The 16,909-nt window shown below is 42.9% G+C and overlaps 1 protein-coding gene across 1 annotated transcript in view; it reads right to left on the bottom strand.

The window, feature by feature from the left end:
- The window catches only part of MTAP (methylthioadenosine phosphorylase), a 46,981-nt gene extending 42,827 nt beyond the window's left edge, over nt 1–4,154 (bottom strand). Inside the window, exon 1 of the mRNA XM_027549125.1 lies at nt 3,887–4,154. Within this exon, the coding sequence (XP_027404926.1) occupies nt 3,887–3,919 (33 nt within the window). The 5' untranslated portion in view covers nt 3,920–4,154. The remainder of the gene's footprint in view (nt 1–3,886) is intronic.
- Nucleotides 4,155–16,909: the final 12,755 nt, after the last annotated feature.

The following is a 16,909-nucleotide window of genomic DNA, read 5'->3' on the forward strand; positions in this document are numbered from 1 at the left end:
TGTGAGTCTTCATTGTTGCATGTGGGCTTTTCTGTAGTTGCGGTGAGCAGGGGCTACTACTTTTCACTGTGGCCCGTGGGCTTTACTGCAGTAGCTTCTCTTGTTGGGGAGCATGGGCTGTAGGCGTGAAGACTCAGCAGTCGTGGCTCTCGAGCTCTAGAGTGCAGGCTCAGCAGCTGTGGTGCAGGTGCTTAGTTGCTGCACATGTGGAATCTTCCCAAACCAGGGATCAAACCCATGTCCCCTACACTGGTAGGCATGTTCTTAACCACTGGCCCACCAGGGCAGTCCTGTCGATTTTTTGATGATAGCCATTTTGACAGGTATGAAGTGATCTCATTGTGGTTTTGATTTGTATTTCTTTGATGATTAGTGACATTGAGCAGAATTTGACTATTTTTGGAGAATGGTCTTTGAACAAGTAACATTAACTGAGGTCTTGGGGTGGGGGCGCTAATCCAAAATAACTGCAGGGTCAGAGCATCATGGTTTTAATTTAACCCAGCTCTCCTTGCAAAGTCAAGGTATTATTCTAATGGGTCAAAGTGTTAGTCACTCAGCCCTGTCCAACTCTTTGTGACACCATGGACTATAGTCTGCCATGCTCCTCTGTCCATGGAATTTTCCAGGCAAGGATGCTGGAGTGGGTTGCCAGTCCCTTCTCCAGGGGATCTTTCTAACCCAGAGATCAAAAAAAAAATGCAATCTGCATTGCAGGCAGATTCTTAGCCACCAGGTAAGCCCAGCCTTTCCTTAATCTGTACAACTGTGAGAATCAAATGAAATAATGCATGTATATCTGTCACTGTTCCTATACACCTTCTCACTTCCAGCAAAAGTAAAATAAAAAAAGCTTTCCTTAATGCAACAACAACAAGCCCCTTATCTCTGTCTTTCTCTGCTACTCAGAACACAACCCTGGCTGTGTCGTCTCCTCACCAGGTGGTCTGTGCCTCAGGGGTGCCCAACCAAGTGCGGAGGCTCTCCCGGGAGGTGCCTGGGAACCCACAGGGATATTTCTGGCCGTCACCATGACTGGGGGGAGTGCTACCAGCATTTTGTGGGGAGAAGGGACCCAGGATGTGTTTGTTTTATGTCCAACAGTGCTCATGACAGTTCTACTAAGGGAGGAACCGTCCTGTCCTTGGGTCTCTAGGCAAAAAACAAAGGCTCGTTGTCATCTGGTTTCCAGTTGGGGTCTGTGGGTTGTCTACCAGTTTTTAAGGTCACTCAAGGACTTTTCAGTGTAAGGTCTACACTCAGCCAGCAAAAAGGAGAGTTTCAAAGGCCTGTTCTCCACAGTCTACATTCCATAACTTGCCCATCATCCCCCTTACTACCATTTACAGCCCACTACCCGACTATGATGGGACCACATCCCCTCCTTGTCATAGCAGTCATGTAAACACGATAGATTTTTAATCTCTCAGAGTAAAAGCTGGGCAGCTACCTAAGGGAGCCATGGCCCATTAAAGGAGCCCCTCAGAATGGTAAAGACTGGTTCAAACCTTCTACATGGTTAAGCATGCCACCCGCCCATGCCTGGTGCTGTAGGATATGGTATCTCTGAGGTCCTCTCAGACAATGGCTGCTATTAATTCTGTGGGAGAGTGTCCAGAAGGCACTTGGGAGGCTGCTTGCGTATGGACACACTTTGTAACCCCTCTTCTTTAAAGCTGCATGATCTTTCTCAACACAGTAAAACAGGGCACAGGGACCACACGTGTCAGAGTTCAGAAATGGCTCACAGCATCTAACTGGTGGAATATCTACACCAGTTCAATCACTGTCTAGGTCCAACTGTGTAATTCTGGACTCTTCAGGTGAACTTTCTGGGCCTCTGAAAAAAGAGGTATGTGTGGTTATTGGTCTTAAGAAACACTCTAGCTCTACATTTTATGAGCTGGGGCTAGGATATGGTTTTCATTAGCTTATTTTGCTCAGGACATTAGCATCTCATGTTCTTTATATAGGATGTTGCCTCAACAGTCTGGCAGAAATGGTGTAGGAATGAAGGAATTGCAACAGCAAAGTTTTCACCTGTTCTGATTCCAAAGAGAAATCAGCAGGCAGGCCCAGCACTATTTGTACCTATTAATTTTATATTCAGCAGCTGGTCAAGAACAAATATATATCATTCAATATTTATATCAGAGTTTTAATCACAGTGCCCATTCTTCACTTAAATACACTGCACTGATTTTACAGGGAAACTGCGTGGTAGGGAGAATGCCAAACGAGGTTAAAGTGATCCTGTTTTAAATATCACCCCTCTCTATCTTTAACATCACTTTAAGTGTATTCCTGTAAGAGAAAGGCAATAGTTTCTTGCTTGCCCACTGAAAGCTGCAACCTAATTTAATTTTTGGAAAAAAGACAATCAAAATTAATCTCAACCCTCTCACTTGAAAGCGCTACCACTGAATAAGTTTCAGCCATGTGCTAAAAGACAATACAATTCTAATGTCCCAGCAAACCCTACAGTAAGGTTCCCATTTTACTGAAATGAAGAAGAGCTTCATAAAAATTCTGCTTTGTTCTCGATGCCTGATAAGGAAGAGGCAGTCTACAAATACTTGTTTAATGCAAGATTTTTTCAAAATGGAAAAAGGAATTTAGTATCTTAAGTGTGACTGCAACTCTGTCCACCCCACCCCCTTTTCATCTAGTGTCTCTGATAGCTGCAAGGGCTACTAAGGTAATCACTCTGGCTGAGTACACACTGACCACTGATTTGCTTTCTCCAGGGGAACTGAAAACTGATTCCACAAAACATGGAATCATAGACCTTCCTATCTCATCAGCCAAGAATGTCTAAAGCCAGACAAGTTAACTGACCTCTTAACTGGTTAGGCCTGAAAGCAATGTTAACTTTGATCATTAATTTACTTCTGTGGACTGTAATTCTACATTCTCCCCCCACCCCTGGCAACCGGGACCAACAGGAAGAAGTGCTTAAAAGCCCCTGGGAAACTCGTTGCAAACCTTGAAACTAGGGCCTTCCTCTGGTCAAAGCTCCCACAGCACAATGATCCCTTATATGTTGACTCCTGAGGACCGAGGGCACAAGGAAACTGATCTCCACCTTTCAAGGTTCCCCACAAAGCAGTTTGGGCTTCCCTGGTGGCTCAATGGTGTAAGAATTCGCTGCCAAGGGGGAGTCGGGGGTTTTATCCCTGGGTCGGGAAGATCCCATGGAGAAGGAAATGGCAACCCACTCCAGTATTCTTGCCTGGGAAATCCCACGGATAGAAGAGCCTGGTGGGCTATGGCGGTCCATGCGGTCCCAAAGAGTCCCACACGACTTAGCGACTAAACAACAGCAAAGCAGGTTAAAGCCAGAGGCCTCCAAACAGGGAGCGGCCCAGTACTGCTATACTCCATTTCCGTGTTGTAAAAACTCTCAAGAGTCCCCAAAGCGGAGAAGGCCTACGTTTATAACACAAAAAGCCGGAAGCTTGCAAAAGAGCAAGTATGCAGTTTTCTCACGTGGGCCGCGGGCAGAGGGCCAAGTCAGAGCGGAAGCGTTTAAGTCGGGCAGGGCTCAGGGCTCGAGGAGACCCTCAGGGGTTGTAGGTGCCCACCCACGTGGTACACGCAGCCCCAGCCTGACCCATCTGCTCAGAAAGGTACTTGCAGTACCGATTCGCGGCTCCTCTCCGAAGGGCGTGCCTTCGCCCTGCGTGAGCAGCTGAGACCAAAGGCAGGGCAATGGCAATGGTTTCCTGTCCCTCGCTCGCCGCTCCGGGCTAAAGAGCCGCAGACCCTCCCCGCCGCGGCGGGGGCGCCCCGGCTAGGCGCACGGCCCAGAGGCGCTGTCCCTCCGGACGGGAGAGACAGCGTACAGGTCAGGGAGCATCGCAGCAGCCAGGACGACTAATCTCACCTTCACGGCAGCGGGAGTGGCACCTGAGGACATGTCTGGCGAGGAAGGAGCGGAGGCCACGCTCTGAATGCAGGCGGGGAACAGAGCAGCTGCGCGGGTGCTGGCGCGCGGCGCGGGACTGAGCAGGGAGGTCCCGGGGTCGACGGTGGCTCCTCCTCTTCCTCCCGGGGACAGCTGGATTGGCTGCTGGCGTGGGCTCTCCCCCGCCTCTCCTCTCAATTCCAGATGCCCGCCTCCCGCCTCTTTTGCGACCTTTTCGGCTCTCTGTTGATTTCCCCGCACCCCGCCCTACCCCGAGGTGTAGCTAACGGGTTCATGATAGTGATAATAATGGGGACCGTTGATTGACAGCTTATGCTGTTCCAGACTTTGTGCTTTGCACTCTCATCGGCTCCGTTAACTTTCACAAGAACCCGACAAGGAAGAGCAGCGCTTCTGGCGCCGTCTCGTATCCATGGCAAGCTCGGCCTCATCTGTAGAGCCAGGCCCATCTTGTTCCAAAAGTTCTCGGGGTCGGGGGAGGGAGAATCGTGGCGATGAGGGGACAGACTCTTCGCTGAGGCTGCCTCCAGCTGCGAATGCGGGGCGGGGTGCGGTTGACTCGTCTCATCCCCGCGACTCAACCGGCGGTTTGCTCCTTTCTGTTAAGTCGTTGGAGACAGAGCAGAGGTGCGGTTGGCTGGCCCAAGACTCTGGGATGACAGAAAAAACAGAGTAACGTGCTGTTGGATAATGATAACCTTTCTGACCTACAAACTCTGGCTATGGGGCAGGTTTTCCAGGGGATAAAACATTCCTTAACTTCCAGCCTGGGTCCACAGGGCCAGGGCTAACTTCAACCCTAACTACCCCAATCAAAGTCCAATTCAACTAGATTCAGAATCCAGATTTCTGTCTTCATCACTCAACACTAGTTGGGCACCCCCTACCCCCACCCGCCCTTTCACTTTGCACCAGCCCTCCATTGGGATAATCCAATTTAAACTCTGGATGGATTGAATTCTCTTCAACAAAATGCTGGGTGACAGTGATATTCTGATAGACAGAAATGTTGCAAAGATTTTACTCTGGGGGTGTGAGAATGGCTGTGGAGGGGTGAACTTCCTTTTTTCCCTACAGCAGTAAAACACTGAAACCCCACACAAGTATAATTTCATTCAGACATCACTGGGTGCTTCCCATATCCTGTTTACTTAAAACAGTAAAAATTTTCACTCATTATTTGCTCAAGATTTAAATTTTCTTGCAGTGTAAAGTTTTCTTCTGTTTCTTTTACATTATAAAATGAAATGGCAAAGTGAAAGACTGGAGTGTTCCTTTGAAAGGGCAGGAGGCTGGGAGTTCCTCCTGAATGTGGTTTCCTAGGAGCTTGTCTGCTGATTGTCCTGTTGATAGCTCACTACTCAGAGGGGAACCATTGCAGGGACACAGAGACCTTGGGTTATATGGTGCCTCACAGTTAGGGAATCTTGACCAACTTAGGTGCTCTGATGTAAGATAACTACCACCAGAGTTTGAACCCTTATCAATAAGAAACAATAAAACACAGTTACAGCCCTTAGGTAAGAGGTCTGCAAGCCTTGCCTACAAAGAGGCAAAAAGTAAGGAGTGTGTGAAGTTAAAAAACACAGACAATATCTAACTGAATGAGCCTGGCTGTATTCCAGTACAACCTTATGGACACTTAAATTTGAATTTCATATACTTTTCACCTGTGACAAAATATTCTGTAGATATTTTCAGTTCAGTTCAGTTCAGTCGCTCAGTTGTGTCCGACTCTTTGCGACCCCATGAATTATTTACCCAGTCACTTAAGATTGTAAAAATTATCCTTAGTTTGAAGCTATGCAAAAACAGATGGAAAGCTGGGTCAGCGGTGGAGAACCTGTCCTGTTGCTGATAGCCCACTACTCATAGGGGAAAAACATAGATAATATCTAATTGAGTGAACTTCTCTCCTCCCAGAAGCAGATGACCTTTGGGCTGACTTGTCAGACAATGCTTTGATAGGCAGGCAATAATCTTTTTGGCTTATTTCCAAGTTTGGATAATTTTTTTTCTTAACAAGGCCCAGAATCAAGGTAGGCCAAAATTTCTGATTGTCAATGGTCTCTCCCTTTATGATTGGTATAGAGAATCTGGAACAAGATAAGGTGTCTATAACCTTTTTGGCCCTGCTGTTCTTGCCCTGTAAATTCCCTCTATTTATTTGTACCTTATCGTTCTGAAGACAATTCTAAAAAAGTACCCAGGCCACCTTACAACAGTTATGATTAAGGTACTATATAGATATTTCAGTGGTTTAGTTGCTAAGTAGTATCTGACTGTTTTGTGACCACATGGACTGTAGCCCACCAGGCTTCTCTGTCCATAGGATTTCCCAGGCAAGATTACTGGAGAGTGTTGCCATTTCTTCCTCCAGGGGGTTTTCCCTACTCAGGGATTGAGTCTGAGTCTCCTGCATTGCAGGCAGATTCTTTTACTGCTGAGCCACTAAAGAAGCCCCAGAAATCCCATATTTAATAAAAATGGAGTGTCCAGCAATAACATGTAATTTGTATCTTTGATTGAGGGAGGTATCATATGATTTGAAATGAGATAATAAGGGTCAGTTTTGACCAGCTATTTTGAACCTGATGTGCTCGAGATAGTTGGAGATTCCCTTATTAATTGTCTTATTTCATCCAATCAATTTCTACTTCTTTATTTTTTTCCGTTACTTATTTCTACCATGAGTTCATTTCGCCCTAAAATGCCTAGAAATAGCTTCCATTCAAGTCATCTTGTCTCTTCTTCCATGTTCACTTCAAATTGTGTCTGTCCTTTCATTTCTGGAGATCCCACCAAAGGTGAACTGTTACGTATTATTTGGATTTGTTGAAGGAAAATCTTGACCACTCTCCCTAGAGCAGTGCTGCACAGGAGGAATGTATTCAGGTTAACAGAATAGCTATCCATCCTGGAATTCCAAAATCCTCACATCCTCTGAGGTAGTTATTATTGTTTCTATTGTAAGAAAAGGAATATCAAGATGAATTCCTAAAGCCTATTCACCTCCCCTGGTGAAGCAAAGAGTATTCAATGTTGTCATAAAGAGACATGGAACAGACTTAGAGAATGAACTTATGGTTACCAGTGTGGAAGGGTAGGGGAGAGTAAGAGTTTGGGATTGACATGTGCACTCTACTGTATTTTAAATACATAACTAAAAAGGACCTACTTTAAAAATAAATACATTTTAAACAAGATAAAAATGACATTACATGAAAATGCTTCAAAATAAAAATATGTGCCATAGAGTATCTATGTAACTAAATCATTCTCTGTATCTTCTTCTTATTGTGAAACACAGGCATCACGAATTCTCCAAAAAAAAAAAAAAAAAAAATAGAAGGAAAGAAAAGAGAAAGAGACACAGACATTTCTGTGCTCTGGAAGAAAAAGGACCAGAATGTTTTAAGTGCTCAACTATATTTTAACATACAGTTGTGATGTAATATGCTCTGTTCAGTAAGTCAGTATCTGAACTATGACAAATGTTACATGCTGAATGTTTGTGTCCTTCCAATATTCGTATGTTGAAATCCTAACCCCTCTCCATGTGATGGTATTAAGAGGTGAGACCTTTGGGAGATGATTAGGTCATGGAGGGGGGTATCTCATGAATGGAATTCATTCTCTTATAAAAGAGACCCCAGAGAGCTTCCTTACCTTTTCTGCCCTGTAAGAGAACAATCACCTATGAACTAGGAAGCAGACCCTTACTAGACGCCAAATCTGTCAGAACTTTGAGCTTAGACTTGCCAGCCTCCCGAACTGTGAAATATGCTTGCTGTTTGAGCCCCCCAATATGTGGTATTTTTGTAATAGCAACCTGTGGTATCTTCTTTTCATTCTGCTTTTAAAACATGAGGCACACCTGTGGGCAATGGAGAAAAATTAAAATATAGGAAATAACTTATGTTTCCTTATTTCCCTGCTAAATCCATGTGCTGTCTGGAAATAATATCTTAAAACTAAATTGAGAATGGGGTCATGTTTTTCTTCTGCAAATCTTTATGAACAACAATAAGAACAGCTAATATTTCTTGAAAATTACAAATTCTTCATTTAACCCTTACAAACACCTTGGATGCTGTTATAATCCCCATTGTAGAGCTGAGGAGACTGAGAAAAGCTGACTCACCTTCACCCCTCTTTTTCTGCTTATTTACCTTTTTCAAAAGCTTCCTTGTCTATTTGGGCCTTCACTCTTCTCTCTCCCACCCCCACCTGCCATCTAAAAGTCCATCAAATCTATCACTGTTGATAAATTTTAAATGTCCAGTGGCAGTTTTTAATGTCACCTTTCCTAGGGATCTGGGAATTTTACAGAGATTAAAACAAACTAAGATAATAAATTTCTAGGTGGAATGTGATGTTAGAGAAGGCACAAGGGTATGGTGTTATTATGCCAATTATCACATAAGGCTCAGTACATTTAAGAAGTTTTCTCAAATTTATATAACTAGGTAATTGGGATTCAGTCCTCAATCTAACTGCAAAGTCTAAATTCTTAACAACTGTATTATCCTTCCCACCATGTGCTGGGCCTTAAGCTAAGAGCTGAAGAGAGAAAGATGTATAACTTTATCCCCTCTCAGCCCTTAACGAACTGCCATCTGGTGAGAGGAGTCAGAAAGAGAAGTCAGATATTCTAATACATTGTGGTGAGGGTGAGGGTAGAGACTGCCACTAGGTACTATGAAAGGACGGAGCAGAGCACATTTCCTGGTCTTCCTGGAGAAAGTTAAAACATCAGACAGAAAACTTGTTCCAAAAGGAACATCCTTGTGTTAAACTCATCTAGCTCCTTACTAAAAAGTTTTATGCTTGTAATGGATTAAAGAGGGTGCAGCAAGTTGTCATGACTGGATTTCTTCATGTTCACGGTGCCTACCTACACTCTGCTTTTCCCTCTCCCGCTCCTTACCTGTCCTCCCCTTCCATTCTCTCTTTCTCATCCTCATATTATTACTAAGCCCAGGCATCACAGATTTTGTACAACTGATTTGATGAGTTCTCAGTTCAGTTTCGGAGAAGGCAATGGCACCCCACTCCAGTACTCTTGCCTGGAAAATCCCATGGATGGAGGAGCCTGGTGGGCTGCAGTCCATGCTAAGGGTCGGACACGACTGAGCGACTTCACTTTCACTTTTCACTTTCATGCATTGGAGAAGGAAATGGCAACCCACTCCAGTGTTCTTGCCTGGAGAATCCCAGGGACGGGGGAGCCTGGTGGGCTGCGGTGGGGTCGCACAGAGTCGGACACGACTGAAGTGACTTAGCAGCAGCAGTTCAGTTTAGTTCAGTTGTTCAGTCGTGTCCGACTCTGTGCTACCCCATGACCGCAGCACACCAGGCCTCCCTGTCCATCACCAACTCCCGGAGTTTACTCAAACTCATGTCCATTGAGTCGGTGAAGCCATCCAACCATCTCATCCTCTGTCGTCCCCTTCTCCTCCTGCCTTCAATCTTTGATGGGTTCTAGGGACGTGTAAAAACAGATTTCATGTAATTTTGCCTTGAAATTCTTCTTTGTTCTCTCCTTGTCACATTGGTCAGTTTTGTGTCTCAGTCACCTGCAGACAGCATGGTTTGTAGGTGCATAGGATGGCTTACGTTCTTTAATTTAATGAAAAACTGAGTGAACAGCTATGTGAGTGAATGAATAGAGGAACGAATGCGTTAATTACGTTTGGTTTCAGCGAGAATTAAAGTTCAGAAACGCTAAGGAATTTGAACAGCAGGGGGCAGCAAACGTTAGCTTTTTTGTTGTTGCTTTTAACCCTGCAAGTCAACATTGTCTAACGCTTGAGTCATATTAGCTTCATATGAGAAAGAGAGTGTGATAATTTAAAGGTTAAACAACTGTCCTCAGCTTCCATTGCTTGTATAGAACAAGGAGCCTTTTTTTTTTTTTCAGAGTTCTTTCCTCAAAAATCTCAAAACTGTTCATATGGAGTTATATGTATCAGTGGCCAGCAGATGGCAGCACTTTTCATGGGTCAGGAATATAGAACACTATTTTGTGGGGGGAAAGGATACAGAGGGTATGAAAACTTTATTTTAAAAATTACCGAAGTAAAAATACTAACTAGAGGATTAGACTTTCTATGTCACAAATATCTAGATTAAAGGAAGGTAGAATTTTAACCATGAGTACATTGTTCATTTTGAAGCAAGGTGATAACAAAAATGTTTTAAAATGTCAAGTTTGAGCCTTACAAAAGGTGAGCTGTAATTGATGGCAATCATTTGGATTTTCCTGCGTACTTCAACAATGTTCCCTTATCAGATTTTTCAATGATCACTTCACAGATGTTAGCCAAGAAAAAGACACTTGCACACAGACACAATGCTTTTAGATTACTGATTAATAGCACTAAATGACTCCCTAAGTTGTCCTTGGCTACATTATTTGAGTGTCAACAGAGTACCTCAAAGTCTCTTACATATTATCAGGTCTTCACCTTTTCTAAACATTTAACTGCTTTAGTTGGACATTTATAATCAGATTAAAAACAGTAACAACATCTATAGTTTGAGTACTTGAGCTGCAAAGGAAAATGCAGACCTACTGGTTTTTGAGACTGACAGCACTTACCCTGAAACTCACACAGGCCTGCGAAACTTCCATGTGGGTAAAAGAGCAGAGGCCAGTCTAGCACTTAGTTTCTTTTTAGATTTTCCATTCCTTAGCTGTGCAGAAAAATAATAACTGCTTGAATGGGAATACAAAGCATTTCATTGCGTTTCTGTATATAATGAAAAGTCCCTTTCTTTGGCTCTTTGATTTCCCACATGAAACTCAAACTTGGATTTTACTGTAATAACAAAGAGCACTAGAAAAAACAGAAGGGCATATTTGCTTAAATTGCTATTTGCACCAAATGAAACTCCCTAATGGGGTTATCACTAGGTCAAGCTGCACTCTGTTTTTCACCAAGGCTGAATCAAGGGCAGATGAATTCAGAAACCTGGGTAGGTTTAGATTCTTTAAACATTATTTTAGTGAAGTTTTGCCTTCTTGACAAAATAGTCTTTCAGCTTTTCTATTTGATTAGCAACTGAAAGATACATTAGAAAAGCATTAGAAGTACTAAAGAGTGATCCTGTATTAGAAAATGACTGTTAGATACAATTTTATTTCCAAAGAATAATGCTGCTCCATGTAGTCTAATGTGGTCTAACATCTAGACCATGCTTCTAGATTAGTGTCTAGAAGTGTCTAGATTAGTGTCCAATTCCAGACTATTCGGTGTTGAATCTTCTTGCACTCTGTGCTTCAGTTTCCTCATCTGTCAAATGAGGAGGATATTACTAGTCTGGTGTGAAAGTTCAGGTTAATACTTGCAAGGCATCAGGAACATGGTTAAATACTGAGTGTGCTAGTGATGATGGTGAGGTACCAGGCCCTGCATTGAGAGAGAAATTGATAAAATACTGCTCCTGTCTTTGGGGAGTTTAGAGTCTCTTAGGAGGAGTCAGATAAATAAAAAAGAGCAATACATCACAGATGTAAGGGAGAAGATACATGGAGTTTGGACAGAAGGGTACAAGGGACAGTGTGGTGAATATGGTCTGAGTCAGGGTCAAAGGGTATCTTGAGGAAAGGCCCTTGAGCTGAATCATGAAATATGACTTATATGTTCACAGGCAAGAAGGGGCTGGTGAACATGGGACTGAAGGCTGGGCATTTACAGAGCTGCCTTTCTCAGAACGTGACCTGAGCACAGGGTATGCGCTTAAGGGGTGAGTGAGAGGTGATGCCCTACAGGCAGCAGATGTCAGAGTCCAGCCTTGCAAAGAGGGCCGTGTGGCCTGAATTTGAAATTAGATTGATTTTGTTTGGCTCATTCAGTGTTTTCCTTAAATCAGGGACATTTAAAATTTAGCATGTTTTACATGGGAAAACAGGGATTCCGGGCTTTCCAGAAAATCTAGAGGATCTGGCAATACTGCTGAAGTTCCAGCACAGCGACATGGGTGACATGTGCACCGCCCAGCTTGCGCCGGGTCTCTCCGGCTTCAGCACGGTCATCAACCTCCTGTCCATCAGCAGTTGCGTCTTTGATCTCTATGTTATATACACTAAGAAGTTCTGACTCTCTTCTGGAGGGCGTGCAGAGCATTACAGTGTTTTAAGTAGGAGATTCTGTGTGATCTAATTGCATTTTCATGTGGAGGATAAAGCAAACATTTTATCACGAGAAGTGACTGGATACACAACAGGGCAATGGAATATCATTGGCTTTTACTATATGATTTTATTAGTAAATCAATTCCATTCTTTGAAAAGCATGACTTTTAATCTTGTTATGGAGGAGTGATCAATCTTCCAGTCACCTCTGTGTTATTTTAATTTTTAAAGGTAGGCCGAAGTCCAGGATTTTAAGAGGAGAACTCAGTCTAGTTTGACAGCTCCTTTAAGGATCAATAGATGGTCCCCTCAGAATTGATAGTGAGATAAAATCATATCTTAGGACATCTGGAAAGGGCTAAAGGGAATGCATACATTTCAGCAGGGGAGGTGGATGGTACAAAACAACAGTTATGGAGAAGCAGCAAAGTATTTCTAGCAGAGGGGTTTTGCTATCTAAAAGGCACTCTTACTATAAAGACAACTTCTCATCTTCAAATAATCCATGATTTTCTGGGGGAAAGGCACCTGAGTTAAATTGAGGTGATCAGATCAGATCAGTCGCTCAGTCGTGTCTGACTCTTTGCGACCCCATGAATCACAGCACGCCAGGCCTCCCTGTCCATCACCAACTCCTGGAGTTCACTGAGACTCACGTCCATTGAGTCAGTGATGCCATCCAGCCATCTCATCCTCTGTCATCCCCTTCTCCTCTCCATTGAGTCGGACTGATGTGATAGACATGAGTTTGAGTAGGCTCCAAAAGTTGGTGATGGACAGGGAGGCCTGGCATGCTGCAGTCCATGGGGTGGCAAAGAGTCGGACACGACTGAGGGACCGAAGTGAACTGAACTGATGAGTCCCCTATGAGAAGCAATCTCAGACTCATTCTGTTTACAGGTTCCCCCCTTTCATTGCGAGATGCCCCTGGGATAGTCTTTGAAATCTAACTGGACTGAAGATTGGTGAACATATCTAGGTCCAAGGATACCTTCTTCCTTTTCAGGCCCTAATCGGCAGTCACACTGATTGCTGCTTAACAGGCCCAGTCTGTGGCAGACTGAAATTATGATTCTGTATGTTCTGGAGGCAGGAGGTGAAGAAGTAGGGTGAGCCTTCCAAAGTTGAAAAGAGTAGGGAGGTGAGGGGGCCATAAATGATGGTTAGCTGAGAGTACTAGGTGTTATAACACAAATCTCTTTAAGTATCCGTGGCTTAAATCAATAAGAAATGAAGTCATTTATTTCAAAGTGATCTGAGAGGGAGATCATTAAGAAAGTAGAGCTTTCTGGTCATTAAGAAAGTAGAGCTTACACGTGTCCACCCCTGACACAACATGAACTTTGGATCCAGGCCTCTGGAGACCACCTAGAATTCCTTATTCCTTAGAGATCACAGCCTAGCAACCTATCTGCTGCCAGCAAGTGACTGAATGCCTGCCAGCACCAATCACAGCTCTGTAAAGATAACCTGTGTAATTTCTCTTTGTTGCCTTTTAAGCTCCCAATGTTTTCTTCCCTCCACCAGAGCACATTGGAGTTGCCATTCAAATTGGTGCCTCCTATAATGCCATTTATAGGATTGTAAAGAAACTCTTTTTCTTATTTGTAGATAAAAATAAAGAACATTTGAAAAGAATATTGATTCTTAGGAGTGAGCTAGAGAACAGGGCTAGTTTGGAGTGATGAATCAGTATTCCGGGTCTGCTGAAAATGCTTCCACAATCCCGTAGTCTCGTGCTATGCCAGAGACACCAGCGGACTGTTCCTCTAAAATGAATCTAAACTGCACGTGTGTGCTGGAGGACACTCAGATTACCTTTGTTTTTGAGGGAAAGCAAAAGAAGATTGCTATGATATTGGGCAAAAATGCTCAAGGCGAGGTTTCCTACAGGCTTTTTATTTTTGAAAGAGGGAAAAGAAATCCAATTGTTTTAATATAATCTTAAAAAATTTTATTGAAGTATAGTTGATTTACAATGTTGTATTAATTTCTGTACAGCAAAGTGACTCAGTGATACATATATATATATATATATATATATATATATATTGTTTTTCGCATTCTTTTCCACTATGATTTGTCACAGGACATTGAATATAGTCCCTGGTGCCATACAGTAGGACCTTGCTGTTTATCCATCCTATATGTAATAGGAACTCGCATTCCTTCCCTCTCCTACCCTCCTCCACCACTGGCAACAAGTCTCTCTATCTGTGAGTCTGTTTCTGTTCTGTAGATATGTTGATTTGTACCATATTTTAGATTCCACGTATAAGTGATATCATATGGTATTGTTATCTTTTTTTCTAGCCTGTGCCTTTGCATTTCTTCATTTGCCCCCAGGAAGCATGATTTTCTATGATTTGACTGTAGTTTTTTCAACAGCTGGATGGTAACAGTACTCACCACATGGATGAGCACCTATCAGCGTTACCTTTATTTCAGTATGGAGATAGGGCTGATTGTCCCCTAGAACTGCTAAGTTGCTTCAGTTGTGTCTGACTCTGTGCGACCCCATAGACGGCAGCCCACCAGGCTCGCCTGTCCCTGGGATCCTCCAGGCAAGAACACTGGAGTGGGTTGCCATTTCCTCCTCCAATGCATGAAAGTGAAAAGTGAAAGTGAAGTCTCTCAGTCATGTCCCACTCTTAGCGACCCCATGGACTGCAGCCTACCAGGCTCCTCTGTCCATGGGATTTTCCAGGCAAGAGTACTGGAGTGGGGTGCCATTGCCTTCTCCCCCCTAGAGCTGACGGTATTAACTCTCCCTGAATCAGTTATAGTGGAGACTGGTTTATTAGGAATGATAGCAGGAATGGAGAAACAAGGAATGCTCCTTGGTTTCCAAGTTCCTTTTAAATAAATAATTCTTAGGAGTTAGAGAAATCCCCATGGCAAAGAATTAAAGAGATCTATTTTCCATACCTTTAGCTTTATCTGAGTAGAATAGTTTGCATAAAAACCCTTCTTTGTTAATCATTTAAGCAACATCTCAACCATAGTATAAAGCAGCTTGAAAAAGAAAATAGTTCATTGTTATGTCATCATGAGGCCAGATTGGCAGGGGTTGAATTCTGACTCTCTGCCTTCTGACCTCATGGTAGCTGAGTGACCATGAGAAAAGTTATTTAACATTAAACCTCTTTGGACTCCCATTTCCTCATCTGTAAAATGGAGATATTAATAATACCTACTTAATTGGGAGGTTTGAGGATTACATTAGATAAAACACGTAGCGTACTTAGAGCAGATCTTAGCCCAAGTAAGTGCTTAGTAAATATTAGCTGCTACTATTATTCATTTTGAAATAGTTATATTAAAAATGTTAGTTCCTTTTAATCTTAATCCAAATTCCACATATTTATTGAGTGTAATCTCAGGGCGTATATAAGTTTAAACTTCTCATTTTTTGTTGATCTACAGAAGTACTTTTTCATGTGGCTAAATAGACTTTGTAAACTTATTTAATTATAATAATTATTAATTATAATTTCTATAATGATAATGAATATAACTCCATGACATTGTTCCACTGTCATATACTACTGCAGTCCCTTATGTGGGGTGCATTTCAACATCCTCATTGAATGCCTGAAACCATGGACAGTACTGAACTCTATATATACTATGTTTTTTTTCTCTGCTGCTGCTGCTAAGTCGCTTCAGTCGTGTCCGACTCTGTGCGACCCCATAGACGGCAGCCCACCAGGCTCCCCCGTCCCTGGGATTCTCCAGGCAAGAACACTGGAGTGGGTTGCCATTTCCTTCTCCAATGCTTGAAAGTGAAAAGTGAAAATGAAGTCGCTCAGTCGTGTCGGACTCTTAGCGACCCCATGGACTGCAGCCCACCAGGCTCCTCCATCCATGGGATTTTCCAGGCAAGAGTACTGGAGTGGGGTACCATTGCCTTCTCCGGTTTTTTCTCTATATATGTATATATTGTATGATCAAGTTTAGTTTATAAACTTGGCACAGTAAGAGATTAACAATACTAATAATAAACTAGAACAATGATAACAATATACTATAATGGATGTTATGTAAATGTAGTCTCTCTCTCTTAAAAATATCTTACAATATAAACTTAATGTCTTTTCCATCCTGTGGTGCATGCCTGCATGCTGAGTCGCATCTGACTCTTTGTGACCCCATGGGCTGCAGCCTGCCAGGCTCCTCTGTCCATGGAATTTCCCAGGCAAGAATACTGGATCAAGTTGCCATTTCCTTCTCCAGAGGATCTTCCTGACCCAGGGTTTAAACCCACATCTATCTCCTAGCGTCTCCTGCATTGGCAGGCAGATTCCTTACCACTGAGTCACCAGCATTTTCTATCCTAACTAAGCATTTATCACACAATGTGACCATAACTTTTGTAATCTGAGGTACAATAGCAAAACCAGCATGAATTTCTTTTTCTTTCTTAAAATTTCACAGAGAGATTAGTTCTGACTTAGATTTTAGCAACCTCTTCATACATTTTTTTTCTTTCCTTAGTAAGTCAAGAACTTTAACCTTTTCACTTACGGTAATCTTCCTACAGCTTCACTTTGGCATATTCGAATTGCCAGCATCACTACTCCTGTGCTTTGGTGTCATTATTAAGTAAAATAAGGGTGACTTAAGCATGAGCACTGCGACAGTGCGATAGTTGATCTGATAACTGAGATGGCTGCTAGGTGAGTAAGAGGCAGGATAGCTGGACAAAGGGATGACCCACACCCTGGATGGGACAGTGAGATGGCGCAACCTTTCTTCTTGCTACTCAGAATGGTGTGCAATTTAAAAACTTATGAATTATTTCTGAAATTTTCCATTTAATACTTTTCAACTATGGTTGA

The sequence above is a fragment of the Bos indicus x Bos taurus genome, chromosome 8 (assembly GCF_003369695.1).
Source record: "Bos indicus x Bos taurus breed Angus x Brahman F1 hybrid chromosome 8, Bos_hybrid_MaternalHap_v2.0, whole genome shotgun sequence".
Classification (NCBI taxonomy): Eukaryota; Metazoa; Chordata; class Mammalia; order Artiodactyla; family Bovidae; genus Bos; species Bos indicus x Bos taurus.